At 44.0% G+C, this 20220-nt stretch overlaps 1 protein-coding gene across 3 annotated transcripts in view; it reads right to left on the bottom strand.

Moving 5' to 3' along the window:
- The window catches only part of aux (cyclin-G-associated kinase), a 66170-nt gene that overhangs the window by 17220 nt on the left and 28730 nt on the right, over positions 1 to 20220 (bottom strand). For 2 of the 3 annotated variants that reach the window (XM_075672255.1, XM_075672257.1), the window contains 10 exons: positions 17808 to 18079; positions 13104 to 13237; positions 12650 to 12766; positions 11676 to 11756; positions 8230 to 8332; positions 7670 to 7749; positions 7033 to 7217; positions 6032 to 6153; positions 3339 to 3593; positions 87 to 335 (listed from right to left, as the gene is read on the bottom strand). In XM_075672255.1, the coding sequence (XP_075528370.1) occupies positions 87 to 335; positions 3339 to 3593; positions 6032 to 6153; positions 7033 to 7217; positions 7670 to 7749; positions 8230 to 8332; positions 11676 to 11756; positions 12650 to 12766; positions 13104 to 13237; positions 17808 to 18079 (1598 nt within the window). The remainder of the gene's footprint in view (positions 1 to 86; positions 336 to 3338; positions 3594 to 6031; positions 6154 to 7032; positions 7218 to 7669; positions 7750 to 8229; positions 8333 to 11675; positions 11757 to 12649; positions 12767 to 13103; positions 13238 to 17807; positions 18080 to 20220) is intronic. The other variant, XM_075672256.1, reaches the window with a different exon arrangement.

Consider the following 20220-nt stretch of genomic DNA (forward strand, 5'->3'; position numbering starts at 1 on the left):
AAGTGACGCAACCAACTTAGACAACCAGCGCCAGAGTTGCACCCAGTGACGTTTGTAAGAAACTCTATGCCAGTTGTGCCTCCCACCTGTGGTGTGTTCCCCGCGCTGACGCTGGTGTTGGCCCAGCCGGGAGCAGCAGAAGCCGGGGTGGCCGTTCCAAACGGGTCGAAGAGGTCGGCCCCGCCTTTGGTGGCTGTCGGAGACTTGGCATCCATCAGGTTGACAGTGGGCACTGTTGACGGTGCTGACCCAGCGGAACCGGTGGCAAACGGGTCGAAGGCTGGCGCCGCGCCGGATGACGAGAGGTCACCGATCAGCGGAGGCTGCGCAGACTGCTACGCAGATGAGACAAGACCAAGCCATGACTGTCAAGTTAATTTTATAACACACCACATTGCAGATGGTGACAAGTGGCAAGGTGCCGTGCACACAAAGCACAGCGTGCGGAGTACTGAATAATAATATTAATGATGATGATGATACATTTTAATCTTACATCTACATCAATTACAATAACCAGTCCACTTAAGCACAAGTGCTCATCAGCGGGACAAGGCAGTCAGTCAAATCACAAGTGTCAAATTGACGCACTACACAGAACATCATATTCTAAATATGATGTACTTGCAACTTACACAATGCCGAAAGCTAAACTGCATTGAGTGAACATCATGAAACGCACAAATGGTAAAGTAGTCAAACCTTAATATTCAACGAACACAACCATAATGCATTATTGGATACATTTGTTTATTTATTCAGCAATATCCCAAAAGCCCTCGGATGAGGGTATTACATGGGGGCGGGGCAGAACTGATACAACTTATCACTGAGATACACAACTATACAATTAGTAGCAGTATATTATCTACAAGAGCTTGAACAACGCATAATTAAAAAAGATTCACAAAGTGTCAAGAGCAATTTGCAATTCAACAATAAACAATATAATTACACTTCGAGAGATATTTGCGCACTATAGAGAAAAAAATCGCTGGTTAGAATACGAATGAAAAGACTGAATGAAAAAGCGCGAGTGAATAAAAAAAAAGCACTGATTGTCATATAATGATACATGGAAGACTCCTATAATAAAACATGGCCTATAAGAAAAGAAATGTAACATGTAAATAATGAATGCAAGGAACTTCCAAGTGGCAGTGAATTTAATGTCAAGGTGAACACAACTACATATGGCCAAAAAGATATGGTCAAAAAGTGACAAGACCGCAAGTTTGTAGCAAATTATGCTTCATTCTATGCCACTCTTTATCATCCATTGTTCATGGATGGCTGCGACTTCACTGATAATCCCCGCGGAGTGTTGTTCTGACCCCTGACAAAGCGTGATGAGCGCAAGAAGGCACATGCAACCTCCACAACATGCACACTTATGTGCGCGCTGAGGGTCGTCAGCTTGTTTATTCACTGTGCTCTATGCTTCTATGTGAACCTGCGCGCTAGGCCATGCCGTGCACCAAGTCAGCTACGCCGAATGCTTCATGTTTCTGAAATTTCCTTAACAAGTTCAGGGCCGGGATTTTGTAGCAATGCCTTTTCCGATGCCGTTTCTTAACATGCTTCGTCAGTAGTCGTAGTGACGCTCCGCCCGCATCATCAATGGGTAGGCCAGCCAAAAACGGCAGATGAAAGAGTGAAACATAATAGAGCGGAAGGCATGGCTACAAAATCTCAGGCCAAGGGCGATACTGCCGGTCGATTACATTTTTGGGATATGAGCACTTTCGCAATATTTCGCGTGACTAGCCTCTAGACACGCCTACGTGCCTACGTGCAACAGTGTTTGCTTGGCTCTGTGCCAAGATTGCTGTTGCTCATAGATGCCTGACGTGTCAGGTGCCAAGTTGTACAATACCTCTCAAAAGTGATCTACCGAAAATACCACTCCTGGTATGTTTAGCATTTGCAAGAAATTTAGTGGCTGCTGGCACATACTTTGAAAGACTCTATGTGGTTTTTGCGAGGCCAGGGCCTTATATCTTTGTGAATTTGCTTATCTCGAAATTTTCCACCCTGTTTCTACAACTTGAAGTTAGCGGGGTTTTACTATACATGCATTGGCATGATGTCAAGTGAAACTGGAAGGTCAACTGCTAAACATTTGTTAGTCTTTGTTTAATGTGCGCAATAGTTCTTGGTATCGTGTGATGTCAGGCTGAGTCAAGCTGAATGGAGACAGATTAAAAGTGATCTTGGCGAGGAAACATGGCTGCGGATTTCTGGAGGAAATCATGATGCACAGTTGGATGGCAATGCAGCTTGTGGAAAAGTTCAAGGAGCGCAATCTTGAGGTGACACGATGTTTTAAAAGCAGTGATGCTAGTGAAATGTGAGTAATGAGAGTAAACAAAGCATACGAGACAGTTTCGTAAGGTACCCATGTTAGCAATAATGTAAGCCTGCTACGGGTCCAGGATGGCATATGCATATTCTACTTTTGGACGCATTAACGAAACGTGAGCAAGTTTATGAATGTGGGCAGGATTGTACTACAGGTTGCACTTCAGCAGTCCTGACTAACAAAGTAAATTTAGAATTTCTACATTTATTTTTTCCCCCGACACTGGCGCGTAGGCTTATAATGAATATTGGATACAACAAAAATATTTTCGTGTCGTGTACGACTTCAAACCGGGTTTGACTCTAAACATCAGCTGCAGTAAGGAGGAAGACCATCTTATTCTCAGAGGAAGGACAAGGGAATCTCGATAAACGGAAATTGCTGAAACGGAACTGCCTCTTAAATGGAACACCATCCTTATGGTTGGTTGGTTTTGTATTCAGCTTTGTCTCACAGTAAATGGAACTCCTGATAAACAGTTAGTCAGTCAGTCAACAAACTTTATTAAGGTCCTAAGGAACTACTAAGTTGTAGTTGCGGACCGCTTCCACGTTGGGGCCGGAAGACCATGCTCCTCCGCCTGTTCGCAGGCCCTTTGGACAGCCCTTAGTTGGTCCTGGGGATCGCCGCTTTTAAGAGCTTTTTCCCAGTCCTCTTGTTTATTAAAAGATGCGATTTGTAACGCAGAGCATTGCCAGAGCATGTGTGATAACGAGCAATACTCTTCATTGCACTCGGGGCAGTGTGGGTCGATGTCCAGAGCAAAGCGGCTAAACTTTCCTCTCGAAGGGAAAGATCCCATTTGTAACATTCTCAATGTGGAAGATTGAGGTCTAGTTAGCTGTGGGTGTGGGAGCGGGAATTGCCTGCGCCCAAGCTGATAGTGAACCAATTTTCCTGGTTCCTTGAGTTTCTATTTAAAGAGAGGCCACTGTATCCCTTCAACACACTTTCATCCACGTAGGCCAGCACTTACCCTGTGATTGACGAGAAGGTCAAAGTTCGATGTCGGCTGGCTGGACAAGGAAGTGCCTAGAAGGTCGTCCACTGTGCGGTCCGAGGGCGCTTGGCTCTCGCCACTGCTGCCATCGTCGATGGAGAAGCTTGCTAGGTTGAGCAGGTCCACCTCCTTGGCCTTGGGCCGCGGCGGAGGCACCGTGTTGTTGTCGACAGCTGCCCCACTTCCCCCATCTGCCGCTGCTGAAAGCTTGCGCATCGGCCCCAGCAGCGTCTGGTGAAGGCCGCGAGAAATGACACACCTCATTGTTTTTGTCGGATCTGAATTTCTCATGGCTCCCTTGCACAATAGCCTAAGGCGCATCTTACACCTGTCGCCAATATTGTGACCCATCGGGAAAGCTCATGTTAATGACAACAACTTGCCTCCTGAATGGGCTAAGACATTAGATATTGGATAGGTGCAGGAATTGCTGACATTGTGGGCAAAATGTAAGCATAGCTTTGTAGCCTTTTCTCAAGTGCACACTACATATGTTTCCACAAGTCATTAAAGATAAGTGTTAAAGAACTGTAGGGTACAAGTCCCTTCTAAAGGGAACACGTAGCTGGTAATAAAGCCAATATAAGTCTGAAACGCTTCTACTTTATTGAGAGGGGGAAAAACATAGCTGATAGGATGCATCAGGTTGACATCAATACACTAAAGAACAATCTGCATGCATTTGAGCGATAGTTCAGCTGTAATTGGCAGCCAAGTGCTAACTTGGTGCTCTCTTTAAGAGTGGGCCATATTGTACATCAAAGAAAAAGTGTTGAGGTAGAAGAGATGAAGAAAATGCAGAGTTTTCTCATGGGGCAACTGAGTTGTAGGTGTTACGAGTCCTGTGAACAAGGCTTTGTTTGAGAACTCAGAATTCCCCCAATTCCAGATCAAATCATAATCTTCGAAACAACATGGGGCCACTATAGTTCACAAAATGGGAAGAGTGCACATGCGCCGAGATACGAATGAGAGAGAAAAAAACAAAACAATAACAAAGGTCCATTGTAGTAAGCAACTGAGAAAAGGCACAAGAAACTTATAAAATGCATTAAATCCACAAGACACGTGACACTGCTGACAGAAGTAACTCAACATGCCCCCCGATAAGAAATCTAGTGAAAGATATAAACGAGTAAAAACTTGACAGGGCAAGGAAGGACACAGGACAGGTGTGCATACTTATAACTTACCTTTATTGGAACCAGCCTGTCAATACACCGAGACCTCACTACTACGAACACCACCTTAACAAACTTTTCTGAAATCCTGTGCTGACTGCTTATAGTAGTTGAGATGTGAGAAACAAGATCTTTGCGAGAAACGAGCTCAAGGGTGTACCTTTGCAAAGGTAGGAATTTTATGTCGTCGAAATGCAATTATTATGCTTAATTTTGGGGCTTTCAATATAACGATGTTATATTTGCTGTGGTTACCTGAAGTTAGTTTTGTCAAGATTTCACTGTATATAATTCCCCAAGGTTGTCAACACCTTTTCGTCTGTGTTATTTTGTGCTTATTTAAATATGAAATGCTCAGAAGGCTTCCCTGATTACATACTGTTTGCCTTCACTGTGCGCGTGTCTAACAACCCTGGATTATGTACTTATTGACGTCACGGCTCCAATAAACATCACGCATAAGTGAGCATCTGTCCTCCGTCCCTCCTTGTCCCTGGTAAGTTTGTGCTCATTTGTATCTTTCGAATGCGTACCAACTCTCCTGACAAACACACTGCTACGATTACCTTAAACGTATGAAAAGCTACAGAAATCTCACGACAACCATACTTTTGCAAGGCAGGACCCGACCGAGAAACACTCTCTCGGCATTCAACAACACTGGACGTATTGCCTGACAACCTAGCAATGCTTTTGAAATGAAAGCTGGCCTACGGGAGCTCCATAGTACCACTCACAAATAATCACATTCAGCTCATTCTTTACAGAATAAGCGATTAATGGGTATTCATGGCTTAGCAGAATAAGTAATGGCTGACTTGATGCCATAGGAAAAAAAGGATTGAAACAAAGACAATTTGATGTGCTAACTTTTGAATTATGAGGTTTACGTATCCAAGCCATTCAGCAGCTATGGGAGATGCCGTTGTAGAGGGTTCTAGATCAGGTCTTTCTGACCACATGGGGTTCTGTAAAGTGTGCCCTATGCTTGTAACACAAGTGTTTTTTTGCATCCCCTTCCATCGCAGTTCACTTGGGAATCGAACCCACAATGAAAGTCTGAGCAGCCACTGTGCCTCTGCGGCAGGTTATGCTGCCTTCCTTCGATTACCTTCCGATTATGGTGCGAAAGGAGGACATTACTTAAGTTATGCTTGAAAGGATGGGAGAACCATTGAATTTGGGCCGCTGCTGCCTTTGTAAGTTTTAGAAGGAAATACATACTAATAACCCTCAGAAACATGTGAACAGCTAAGAACTGTTTACTAACTAAAATGAGGCTTTCATTGTCTCTGTGTTGACTTTGATCTACTTGTTAGTGTGAACATGACTTAATAAATTTCGTCAAATTAATACATTTCACGCATGTGCACTGGCCACTGGCCAAGAAGGTAAATACCAACAATTTTTCAATGCATCTATGACTAATAAGCCATAATATACAGTATTAATAAAAGCAATAAGAACAGTACACGGACAAAAACTTGCCTCCGCAGACGTGGTAGCACTTGGAACGTCACTCTCTGAGTGCTGCGGAGAAGTGTCCCTACTTGGCAAACTGGGTGTTGCAGGTGGAGGTGGCCTTGCAGGGGCATTCCTTGAGAAATGGCCTGCGAAAACAATTACTCTAATTACCATTTTGCTGGGTTTTAAACCACAGAGCAGTGCACTAGAAAAATTGTCACATAGGGCTCCCTGTCTCAGAGTATTGAAAAAAAATTTTTTTGCAGCTATATATATATATATATGCAAATGCTCTTCTTTTGCTTTATAAGATAGCTGCTGACTCTCTAACAACAGTATGGTGCCAGAGTACTTTGAATTAGCAATAAATCTGTTACATCCTTTTGCCAGCCTGCCAACACGAAGTCGTGCTGACAAAAACATCATGGCTATGTGGTGTGTTGAACAAGACTCTTGCACACATGCAAAAAGAACAGTACTACTGGTCCCGTCATATCACAAACAAACATGCACATGTTGGTCAGCCTGATGCAAGGGCTGCAGGCCACATCATGACCGCATCTCCCTGTACCCTTGAAAGCAGAGTATGCATTGCATTGACCCATTCTTTCCACCTTCGCTCCTCTGCTTTTCTTGGTCCTCAACTGTCGTTTTTCTCAAAACATGAAGCGCCCTTCTCACCATTTTTACCCCGTCATGTTGTTGTGTAGAGCTTTGGCGCTGCATGCCACAAGCTTTCAAGGTTGACACCACATTCAGCTATACCTGGCTACACTCGGCGACAACTTAAGAAATCAGGTCACAGTTCCCAAAATATCGCACTGCCACCGCCCTCAGTGGCTCTGTACTCCAAAACACAGCTCCTGAGGAACGGTGACATTGAAAGTAGCTTGCCTGTGCCATGCCATGGACACGAGTTAATGTAATTGGCTGGTACTACGTATACGCATTCTCTTTGACCACTATATGATTAGGTAGTTGCCGGCTGCGGAATTATCCTGCCAGGGTCCAACAACTGTGCTCACCAATGCAAGCCTCAAGCTCTTCGTCAGTGCTGAACAGGATGGCGGCATTGGTCTCCAAGTGCTCGAGGTCGGCCCATGGACCGTTGGTGAGCCGCGGGCTAGGAGTGTCACCCACCCGGACCTCAAGGGACAGCTGGAAGCCCTCCGGGTACCGATCCAGCTCTTCGATGCCGTCAAGTTCATGCCTGCATCATGTGCAAGTACAAGTGGCACCTGCAAACCTGGCCAGCAAGCAAAGCTGAAATCTGGAAGGTGAGCTTGAGGTAAGGAGGCAGGTGACCAATTTTGTACTTGACCTCACTTATTTTACTTGCAAGAGCGTGTTGCAGTGCTTAGTGTTTGCAATGGCAGTGACACTTCTTGTCTGAAGCCTAATGCATGTCATATGTGCCTTTGAGATGTCGCATCAGGTAAAATTTAAATGAACGAAGACTGCTGGCGCTTTAAGCCCAACACAGCACATGCATGTTTAATAAGGACACAGACAACAGCTACGGAACAAGCAAAGCTTGAGAAAATTAACATTAAAAAAAGTAAGCTATGCTGGTGCAAATCTAGATCAGTAAATGTTAGAGAGGCCACCACAAAAGAGCTAGAACTGTCTGACCAAACCAGCACATTGAGCACCTGTGCGTACCTGCAAAATGTCAGCTGTGTTGTGCCGGGAGCCACAAATCCAGAGTATAGCTGGACCTGGCAAATCTTGACTGGCGACACCTGAAGGATGCAAGACACAAAGCTTCAGAGATGGCAACCGCAACAAAGCAGTTGGTTGTTTCTAGAGTATCTAGTAACCTTATTAGCTGGAAAAATGTGCACTTTTGCAAGCTTCAATGTTTTGGAAATTACATGATGTGACATGGCAATGAAATAACATAAAGTGGCCTTCTGAAGCTAGGTGATGCTCCAAAATGATTGGGTTACGTAAGATGGGTTACGTAAGATGAATTCTTAGCAACAACAGCAAATGGGGGGAAACAACAGGTTCCTACTTTCATATACAGCAAAGTCCACTTCGGCTGTTGCCTTATGGGAGCATTTCTGCATTTCACAGGTAGTTGATGAGCGTGAGCTGTACGTAGCTCACGCTTGAAGGAAAGCTTTATGAGAATAAGAATGCAAAGCCATGCACGCCCGTTAACTCTGCTCACAGAATAAATGCACTTCGACGCAGTTCTGTGCGTTCGCTGCACTGACCTTCCCAAATGATGACCGAGCATGGTAGACTGCGATTGTCACGTCTCCTGCAGCTGCGACATTCAGCGGAATCGCCAGCTGTTTCTCTGCATAGTTGTGATGACTTCAAAGTGTTCCAATGAAGCAGGAGGAAAGAAAAAGAATGAAATTAGCCACAAAAGTGAACAGTCCATCCGCGAGAACGCTAATCAAGCAGCTTCACTCTAATAGTAGTAGCAGCAGTAGCAATAATAATTTACGAATGTAGCCGGAGAAATCCCAAGTGCAGGAAAGAAATATGAAAAAAAAGGAAAGAGAGAGAGAGAGAGAAACAAGTTAATGGCACCAACAAGTCCACTAGTGGTACTGGGAAAGCACAGGTGCAGCTGACACAGGGTAATGCACATTGAAAGAGTACTGGCACACGCTTTTCCGAGTTGTAGAATCTTTGCTACACACTCTCTGCTCATAAAAGAATGACACTTGGCAAGTACGAATGTTAGCAAATACTTATGTAACATTTCATCTTGATACTAAAGTTGATCTCGAGATGCCAGTCCTAGCACCATCGACATTACCATGACGTCATGACACAGAGCAGGAAAATTTGCTGCCGAGTAGCAATAAAGCTAGGTTTGCTGATTTTATTAATAAAATAAAATATGAAGACTGCTGCGTGCATGTCTTCTGGCTGCACTTGTGCGTGGCAGCTGTAGCAATCGCAAAACACGGCAAGCCAAAGTATCATGAGGCATCCACTTTCTGAAACTGAAGCTACTTCGTAGGAGGAAGTAGTATAGTAAATTGTTGAAGCTGATGTTCGCCAATACATTCCCGAAGGTTTAGAACAGGGCTGCCCAACATACAGCCCACAGCCAAATGCACAACGTTAGAAGACAAGCTGAAGATAGCAACGAGTGCGACGGTACTAAGCATACACTGCCCTTATGTAAGCAAACAAAATGTGCCACATTTTCCACTAAAAATGCAGCCTGCATGATTCCCAGCAAAGTTGGTGTTGGCCCTCGCTTGTTTTGAGTTATGCAAGGTGCAGGTTTGACCTAGTTAGTTGGACATATTTAGACGTATTCAGACTTACACCCATGCTGTTAGTCTAAAAATGAGGGGTGAGCAAATTTCAAATAGTAGATTTTGAATAAGATATTGAAGTGAACTAAGAAAAACAAATGTTGAACATCGAATCGAATATCAAATATCAGAAAATTTAGCACAGAGTTTAATGCTTAGAAGTTTCATATAAGAAAGCCTGGTACTGCACTATGGAGTTTCCTACAGTAATTACTAGAGAGAACTCTGGCGCTGCAATTGTTCAGCCACCATAGGAACGGTCCTTAATACATGAATTAGTCTGACCTTCGTCCTTCTGGCTTGAAATGTTCTTGTGGCTTTGTTCATTATGCTTTAACTGCCTTCATTGGCCTAAATTTCAAAGCAATGTATACTTCCTTTAAATGCAAAAGCAATAAGACTCTGCAAACATGCACAACTGCTGCTAATTGCATGCAGTCGTTCCACATGTCCATGCATGCGTGGCATAATGGTTTCAATATCAGGCTTCTGTGCTAGAGTTTCTGTGTCTAAATCCTGCCGTTGGACAATTTTATAATGTTCATTTAATTACTTATAACGCAGCACTTTCTTAAAAAATTATGAGTTTGCAAAGTAACGAAGCCGTTTACAGCCACAATGATGAACTTTATGCAAATCCATGTACTACCCATCATTTCCATACTGGCTGAACCACTCTGCTTGCAGCTCCCGTAGACACTAGCATCACAGTTCCTTCTAGTAATAGTATGAAATTCTATGTGCTGCAGATGCTTGGAGGCCTACTAGCATTGGTATAACAAGAATGTTGCACGTTATCAGTAACTTAGGTATGCAGGAATCGAGATGCATAGCTTAGTACTATGTCCTTATTGAAGGGAACACCAACCTAGAATGCCTGATTACAGCTTAGCTCTATACAGGGGTTTGCAAAATATCTTTCCATCAATAGAATGCCTGTTGAGTAGAATCAAGTACTTTTTAGCCCTTGAAGTTCCAGAAGTAGCGAAGTTGTGCTGTGCTGAATGTCTTGTGAGATCTTCAGTTCAATATAGTGGACTTCGTTTTATGGCAATCCTTATTGCATAGAAAAATTTCCTTTCTAGTTTACCTCCAAGCTACAGAAAGGGTTTTCTAGGATTATAGCCAGATGGGTTTTGTGAGTTATCGTCAGCTAGTCAAGATCAATCTGTGCGACTGACTAAAGCACAGACTGCACTTCACGTGACTCGATCCCCACTTGGCGCATAGCCATCGATAGTGCTGGGTGGGTCAATCTGCGGTCACGCCGACAGTAAAGAGCAGCAGCATTTTCATTGTCAGGTTCATCATCGTTTGGCACTTGCCAAAGGTGTCAAAGACCACAGAAAGATCGCAAGAGGCACCCTCCTCTCCCTCCCCCTCCTCTCTGCGGCCATGCATTATCCGCACAAACAATAAGCGTAACAGTCATATGACACTTTCGCACCCATCGTGTTAATCTCAACCTAGTCTTGTGAGGGGCATTGCTCGAAGCTACAAAAAGCCCTGACGTACGTATACGAAGGGTGTGAGGAACAGGAAGCCACTGTACGGTGTGCCGCAAAGATGGTGACTGGGAACAATGTTGGTGCCATCCCATACATTCCCTTTTGTTGGCAAGATGGATTTCTTTGGCTTTCCAGGTATTGCGCAGCTGCTGTGAATAGATTTACATTGATTCAGCACCAAACCGCTATGTTATTGCCGATGCCTGATGAAGTAGTGCCGATTAGGCCTAACGGCCAGACTGAGTGCAGCTCAAGTGGCGTTCGGGACTGCAGGCATGCGTGCCAATTCATCTGTGTGCTTTAACACGGGTGGACAGAAAGCTCTGAACTCCAGGAATATTTGTGTGAACACAGAACATGCGTATGCAACACAATTTGCATGCCTTCAAGTGGCTAATCAGCTTTATTTTTGCAAATGCTTTCGTCACTGTTTCTTCTTTCCGTGTTGCCTTATCGTTTCTATCGTTCCTGCCAACCGACCAATCTTGTACAGATTGAGAACAAGTGCCGTAATAAGGCTGCAAACATTACGGCATCGATCACTCTCGATGCTTCAATGAATATACTGAATATTCAAAAAATCTAACAGTTGTTATACCATTAGTGAATTGAGTTATTTAAACGTCCACTATCTGACTTGATTTCGGTGATATTCAAATATTTGTACCCCCCTACTAAAATGAGTTGTGCAGCTGTGCTTTAGAGGGTTGGGACCTTCATTTAGGACAAAAAACATGCCAAACGTCATGACAGTACTCCTTTAAGGGTAAACATAAAAATAACAGCACAAGACTGCACACGGGATGCTTTTCAAACGGCAAAGCAAGAGCGGCAAAATTATTGGCGATTATTAGCACGAAATCTACTCACGCAATTCGTTCGTACTCCTGGCATGTAGTATGTATACGCTCCTCTCCAACGTAAACCTCCACAAAAGGCCGGCATCCATCCCTGGAGAGAAGCGAATTATGCAACAATGTTGACCAACTGATTTGTTGATTGAAGGGGTTGGTTGAACACACAAGCAATGAGATGTCACAGTGGAGGGCTCTGGGTTAATTTTGAAGGCTTCGGGTTTTTTAATGTGCACCTGAGTATACGAGCGTTTTCGTGTTCCGCCCTCACTGTAATGCAGCTGCGGTGCCTGTGCCCTCAGCAGTAGAACACCGTTACGCCACTCCAGTAGGTAATGCAACAAAGTTGAAGTTAAGCTTGTTAGATACTGTACACGCAAGAAAAAGAAAACTGTGGCATTTTTTTTACAGCAGAAGGTCCAAGAAGAAACTATCTTGGGAACTTTGCACCACAGGAAGTCCCAAAAATTTATTGGCCTCCATGAGAAACCCATTTTACCCGTTACCTCACATAATAATGAACATAATGACGATGGCTGCAATATGCACCACCAAGGTTGTCCGAAGTGCCCTAAACTGCTGTTGCTGTAAAACAACACAAGGCAACTCGTGGCAATATGCAAAAAACTTAGTTCACATGAAACACAGCATATGACAACTGATTGTTGATGTCCAGGATCTTAAGCAAAGTGGTGAATGTTTGAAAACCTCGGCTCCCGTGTTTCGCAATTTCAGATTCAAAGAAGCAAGCCACTTTGTTATTCGAAATTTCATTCTCAATACCAAGAAGAAGGGAAACATCAATGAGGTCCCGAGCAGCGCGTCCTAAGCTATGGGGGCATCATCTTTGGGGCCCAAGTACTGAGGACCTAAATGTTGTGGGTCTAGCTGCCGAAAGAATAAGTCACGGGGGATGAAGTTATGGAGGCCTAAGTGATGGTGGGGGTGGTCATTTAGAACTCTATGTGACATGTCACAAAGTGAGCTCACCTGAGCTTAGTGAACATAGGAACGGGCTTCAGCATGAGTGCCACAATCTGCAAAGGGAACCGGTGAGGCAACACCTGATGGTTCTGGGAGACCATCTGTGACATGTACTGGATGTACCTGCAAGGAGGACGAACACACATCATGCCAACCTTGACTGGGTCATGACTTGAGTTCATGTAAGACCAGATGACTATTATCAAAATTTCAAGTCAATCACACAACTCACGCATTTAAACAAAGTACATTCAGCTCCCCTTGTCCGCACTGTGCATCAAACCACTCTCTATTAAAAAAACTCATCGCAGAATTGTATTGTGGCAGGTAGATGGCAACCAATACCAATAATGGATCTGCAAATTCTGACCTAGATGTAGCATAGACTCACACATTCACTTGTTTAACATGCAGTTTACGCCTCGTTAACACAAATAGAGAAAAGAGAAACGTGCCCAACCTTATCTGGGAAGGGCAGAGCGTAACGGGACAACGGCGAACGGCAAACATCTGCAGGGCCTCTTCGGGGCTGTCAAACAGGTGGCAGAACACCAGGAATGCCGACACTAACACTGCTGAGGAACACTTGCCATCCTGCAGTGCATCGTCCACAAGGGGAACACGAATAAATAAATAAACGGGGTTCAAGATCACGAAGCAGCTCACGGTCTATGAGAGAACACCAGTTGTATAGGGGTGCTCTGGTTTAATCCAGACCACGTGGGATTCTTTCACAGGCACCCAAAGCATGTCACACAGGCATTTTTGCATTCTACTTCCATCTGAATGTGGCCTCAAGGGTTAGGAACTGAACGTACAACCTTGTGCAGTGCTTCAAAACTCCATAGTCATTGAATCGCTGCATCAGGTAGTTGAAGAAAGAGGGAAAAAGCCTAACCTGCCCACTAACCTTGCATAAATTATAGTTTCATTTTCCCGTCTGATATTCGAGAAAGATCACAACATATGTTAAACAGTATGTAAACAATGCTGATTTAATACTGTTAAAGCAATATAAAAAAAAAGGGAATCTGTCTCCCCACTTTTGAGCATTACCTAGGCTAAGCGGGCAAGTTAAGCAGCCGTAAAATTTTGCTAACAGAAGTCGTTTGTGAATACAAGATAACGATTAAGTCTAGACAATTATAACTTGGCATTTATCCTGATTATATTATCTTCATGGAAGTTGACACAACCGGGTGATAAAAACTGGCTTGCACAGGACATGCAAGGGTAATTAACTTCAAGCTATCACCCGTTTCAATATACAGTAGAACCTTCGTGGTAGGATCACGCCTCACCCGAACTTTTCGAAAGTCCTGGCCCACGTCCACTAGCTTATAACATGCTAAATTTGTAACGTTGCGCACCACTTTTCATGCCTTGGCAGATGATATGAACAATTGAACCACCGCGCGGTCCCCTTCAGAGCCGGCAAGGAGGCAGCAGCTAGGACACAGCAAGTAAAGAAACTCGAGATAACAAGGCAGATCTTGCAATGTCACCCTCAGAACAAGCGAAGTGTGCAGCTCGTTGATGCCAAAACGTGCGTGAAACAAGTACGCCAGTGACAGATTGCATCAGGCAATATTACGCTCCCTGCTTGTCACATCCCTGCAGTAACGAATCATGCCCCTAGTTTGACCTTTGCCCGCTTGCTTTCGTTGCTTTAATTTCTGCATAGGGAAATACAGCGCTGTGGCTATCTCAGTGTCCGATCCCTTGCGTATACAGCAGTATATAGATGGCGACCTCTTGAAGTCCAATTTTCTACCCGATTTCAAAGACAACACAGTAAAAAAAGTGCAATTTTCTCAAATTCTGCTGCGTATTTGTTCCAAATATTTGGACATGAGATAAAGGACGGTCTTAGGATCATGGAAAGATTTAAAAGGATCGTGGAATTTGAGACTTAAGAATCTGAAATTTTACGCAAATCAGCCATTCCACTGAGGCGTAGTTTCCAGATTTTTGAAACATTTTTAGGTGATACATATAATCTTGTCTTGTAGCATCTAAGCAAAAGGTTTTGTGGAAAAATAAGTAGAATGCCAGCGCAGTTGGGCATCTTAAAACTGGTGCCAGTACCAGGATAGCCATTATTAGTCAGCATGCATTAAGCCCATGACTGGCTTTAATTGTGCAAATGCTACGTGTCCCCCCCCCCTCAAAAAAGCAAGAGGAACCAAAGAATCCAGAAGAGGATGAAGCATTACTTATGAAGTTGTGCTTACCTTGCTTTTGCATGGATGTTGCCCACAAGTGATCAATTAAAAAGGTTAAGAAAACTTCAGTTGATCAGAGTAATTATTGCACCAGTTCTGATGTCCATACTACAATTATGTGTCACACACACAAAAAAAGAAAGTCTCTATGGCCTTTACAATTTAGTCTTCATCAAAGCAATCAAATCTTCATCAGTCTTCATCAAATCGCGAAATATGGTCAAAAATGGCAATTTTCAAAAATTGCGTTTTTGAAGTCTTTAATGTCCCAACTATGCCTCTACAAAATATTATGGCTCAATCCCTACTCGAAGTATAAAAAAAACGGCAATTTAGAAACGTCGGTGAGCCGAAATTGAACGCCAAGCGCGAAGGTTTGCCTCAATTTCAAGCTGCCGTAGCTCCGCGCGACGCGAACCGATCGGCGCCATCTTGGTCTCGTTTGAAAGCTGGTTTCCCGCTCTCCATTCTGGCGCCCCTCGGCAGGCTGTAGACCCTCGTGCAGCGGAGCGAGCGGCACCCGTTCTCAAGCGGGAAATTGTCGCGAGACAGCCGCTGATTGGGTGAAACGGGCGCCTCCTCGAGGGCAGCCCTCTGATTGGCCCTGACACATGCTTCGCCTGCCGCGGCCCCGCGGCCGCGTTGTTCGACTCCTCCGCGTCGTCTGCTTTCGTCTGCATGCACGTCATTTTTCGCGCTCCTCTTTGTTTCCTAGTATTTTTCGTTCTGCCTTTTTCTTTATCGTTCTTGTAGATATTTTGGCTGTTGAGTCGCTTCTTTTAACCACGAATTTCTTGCTATTTCTTGTGTCTATGTTCCGCGTGTCACGATGGCGCGAGACGCGCGCTTGAAAGCAAGCACGCGAAAAGCAGTCAGCAAAAAGAGACGCGCATGGAATAAGAAGAGCGCGACATCGTCAAGAACTACAGCTTCGGTGATGCCGCAAGCTGCTGTGCCCTTGGTGGATGCGGCTGGACTGAGCTCGCCAACAACAGCTTCGCCGGAGGACGCGGCTGAACAAACCCCATCGACGCTAGCTTCGCCGGTGGACGCGGCTCCACAGTGCCGATCGGTGTCAACTTCGGTGTTACCGCAAGTCTCTGCAGTGCCGGTGGATGCGCCTGGACTAAGCCCGTCGAAAATGCCAACTTTTGAGACGCTGCAAGTCGCTTCGGATTCCGTGTCGTCGGAAGCGGCCGAGCCGGCTGACCGAAGCCTAACGTCGACTTCGCCGTTTCCGCACGCCGCTTCGGTGCCGACGGACGCGGCTGAACCGAGCTCGCGTGCTCAACGCTTCGACATGGTGTTTTTCACGGAGGCGGAGTGCGCGGGGCGCGAAAAAATACGCAGACAACATTAAAACTTCATGGCGAAGAAGTCCGCGACTTCCCGCAAGTTCGATCTAATGAACGTCGGCACAGGAAGTGAAGACGACGATCGCGGCACAGAGTACATCATCGTTGATCTCTCTGTGCTAAAGAAGCTGTTTGCGTCCTCAAGCTGCAGCAAGTGTGGGTTGGCCACTCTCCAACTCGCAAAGTGCAGTGAGAGAGAGCAGTGAGAGAACCAGCAGAGCTGTTGCAGCACAGCTTGGTTACAGTCCTGGGAGCTACCTCATTCGTAGGAGCCTTGAAAAAGATCAGAGGCTCTGCAGGTCTGATAAAAGTCACACCAATGCTGAAAAGGTGAAGAAGAGGATGGCCAAGAAGCACAGGCCTGACAGAAACCAGGACTACTGCCCAGGACTTTTGTGAATGTGTGGCAGATTCAAAGAAAATAGCAAGTGACTCTCTGAGCTCTTTTTTTTTTTGTGTCAAGTGCCAATGCAATACAGAGGTTTTCACAATCTTTACATGAACAGATTTCGTTGAGTTTGGTGTTATTGTGTTCAGTAATGACTGGGCTGCATGCTAAAGCATTAAATTTTTCCATGTGATTGGTAAACAAAAGTGGTAGAGTAAGCAAAACTTTGAATGCAATTTTCTCAGCTTTGCTTTTTCGATCAAATGCCTTTGCCTTACAGAACTTTTCATAATGTTTGCATCAACTGATTTTATTGAATTAGGTATCATTTTTTTCAGTAAGACCTCGGCTACATCCTAAAGCTTTCCATTTTTCATTAAACCCAATAGACTAGCAATTAAGTCAGATGTAAGCTAATTACTCCCACATTGTTTTTTTTCTTCCTACTTTGTTATTCATTCATGACCTATATGATGACTTTTTGAAAATTTCTTTAGCTTTAGGATGTGCAGTGGGCCCTTGGAAATGACAGCTATTCTTTAAAACTAGTTTTTTTAATTAAGAAATTATCATAATGGCCCGTAAGAAAAGACCTATGTGGGATGAATTATTTTGCAATATCTTCATTTCTAGATGAGATATATAAAATCTGGATATATATTTGGGATCAGCATTCAAAGATACATCTGCATGCCAATTTTCAGAAAGATATGTTAAGAAATAAAAAAAAAGTTTTCAAGACCCTCATCCCCCCTTCAGGGCTGCAGCCTATGCTGCTGCCATGTGAGCTCTTGCTTATCAATGCTGCTCCAAATGCACATTTGATGAATTAACGAGCAGATACTATGCAACTTGGCGAAGCCTTTGCTTTTGTTTCAGTGTGGTACAGCAACCCCAGCTAGCATATGCAGGGCAAATGATCACTGTCGCTTTCGGGATTGCAATGTACAACTTTAAATATTCTTCAGCCCTTTTCTTTCCTTTTGCAAAGCTAGACGTGTGAATCACAAACGGCTTCCGACAAGATGACATGAACCAGCACAAAGATTATTATAACTTTTCATTGCAAATAAAGCACCAACTAATCGCACATTTTGTAGGCACATTCGACACACAGGAAGCTTAAGATATAAGAGGCCTCACAGTCTAGCGCAAATCTCAAGTACAGCAAGTAAAAAAAAAAAAGTGCGGCTCACAAGGCAGTGGACGACACACAGGTTACGAGCGTCCTGGTTCAGGTACGCCAGCATGGAGCGGCACAGGTTGAACAGGGTGTGCAGGGGCGGGGCTTTCCGTGCCAGCCAGCCCCGCTCGGTGACCTTGCACTCGAACTTGGCCGACGAGTAGGCACGACCCGACACGTTGTAGATGGCGTAGTGACCCCGGTGCCGCGCGTCCAGCAACGTCCTCACATCCTCCACGTGGTTACGGTACGCTGACTCCAGCCCTTCCGCGGGGTACGACATCACTGCCGGCCACCACAAGCAAGAGGCCACGAGAAAGAATGAAAACTGTTGGTTGACAGCACGACCGATTGATTTCTTGATGACTGTGAAGGGATTATAGATGAACTGCATGTTTATGTACCGGTTTTTCAATTAAATAGAAAGCATAGTCTTAGACCAAGAAGTTAAAAAAAATGCTTGTTTGTCAAGTTATAGCACCGAAAACCTGTAACTTGATGAGCTTATTTCTAATATGAGGTCCAGTATTATTTATACTGCATTTTATACAAGCGTTCTTACTTAATTTTGTGAAAAAGCTTGCAAGGAACAAGCCAGACCACATAGCAAATTTTTGTTGTGCACTGGAAATTGTTACGTGCCCTCTAGGAAGCGTTCTACCGCACCAATTGTTCCAATCGGTTTATTATTAGCAGGGATAGAAATGTTCGAAGTGTCACGAACACATGATTTCAGGAGGCGAGCTTCAGTGCCAACATAGACACTCTCGCCACATGCTCCTGTCTAGCCTACACAAGCGAAGTTTTTTCCCTGCATTCTCTCATACCGCAGTCAGAGTATCGCATCGCATCGACATCATGGTCCCTGCTTTTTTTTTTTCCCTGATGAAGCAACAAATCATACATATGTAGATAGAACTGTAAGTGCCTTGAATATTTCTCAGTAACCTGTTATTGTGAGTGACATCACAGCACTGCAAATTACATAGGTGCACTTGTACGAATGACATCGACTCTCCGGCTGGAAGCATGGCGCTCATGAGGTGAAAGGTGCAGTGTTTGGTTTGAAATTTCAGCTGCTTTCATGGCGTGTAGCAGTGGAATACTTAGCAGACACAATGGCTGGGACACATTGTATGCACTGCTCTTGTCAGCTCAAAAATGGCCAGACCTGGTGTTTAAGCGAAATCTGATTAACCAATTTTTCGCAAACCTTTGTGGAAAATTAAGTGAAGGAAGCTTGCATAAAATTTGAAGCAAAGGAGGTAAACAAAAATGTACCTCATATTTGAAATAAGCCCTTCAATTGCATATAACAAGTTTTCAGCACCGTATATCAAAGAACAAAGATGTTAAAAAATTATTGGTTTTGGTTATGTATGTAATGCATAGATGCAATAACCAGAAATAAAACAACTGCCAAGAAAGGGGAAACGTAATTGATGATGACGAAGGATTACGTGGTTATCAGATCAGGATATTTGCAAGGCATAGGATGGAACCAACTGATGCAACAGAGGGGGTTAATTAGAGATCACTGGGGTAGAACTTCCATCTTGCATTAACAATGCACTAATTTGGCAGAGTTGAAATTGCGGATAAATGGCAAGCTTTCAGTGCAGAATTGCACAGAAAACACAGGAAAACATGTTTTCTCTGTACAGTAAAACCTCGTTAAGCAGTACCCGCTTAAATAGTAGTTTCGCTTTAAAAGTATAGTAAAGTCAGATGCCTGAGTCAGCGGCCATTGAACATAATGCGTTCTGTAGCCACATAAACAGTACCAACTTACTGCATACGTAATGGTTAACATTTAGTATTTCCACTTTTTGTAGCGAAATTAATGTTTATCCTTATAACTATTAAATGTAATAAAGGTATTTATGTGTCGGATGCGACTTCGTGATGACTTAGTTCAATTGTAATTAAAATTTAATCTTTCAAAACAAAAATAAATTTGTCCATGCAATGTCAGGAACAATGTGAAAAACACGGCACAGCAACTGGTCACTACTATTCTGAAATGAGAATTGCACAAGCTGTCATTAATGAACGCAAGGTACAGTTTTTCTCGATGGTTTAGCCTGGCCAGGAAGGCAAAAGAAGCATATTGCTCTTACAGTCATTTCCACATCAGCGAGATATAGTCGCCGACCGATAATTTGGACATGCTTGATCATTCTAATACCTTGCAGCACCACAGTGCAATGATTTCGACTTCGGAAGCACGACTGTGTGCTAATTTGGCCCCCAACTGTATTGACTATATGTTCATCTATCTGTATTGACAGCATGACAATGGTGGAGATACGGGTTGCGATTTTGTAGCAGTGCCTTTGACTCGATGGCTGGCTGATCTCGTTGATAACGGGTGCAGAGTGTCACTCTGACCACTGACAAAGTGAAGAAAGCATGAAAAGGAATAG

The sequence above is a fragment of the Dermacentor variabilis genome, chromosome 10, assembly GCF_050947875.1.
Source record: "Dermacentor variabilis isolate Ectoservices chromosome 10, ASM5094787v1, whole genome shotgun sequence".
Classification (NCBI taxonomy): Eukaryota; Metazoa; Arthropoda; class Arachnida; order Ixodida; family Ixodidae; genus Dermacentor; species Dermacentor variabilis.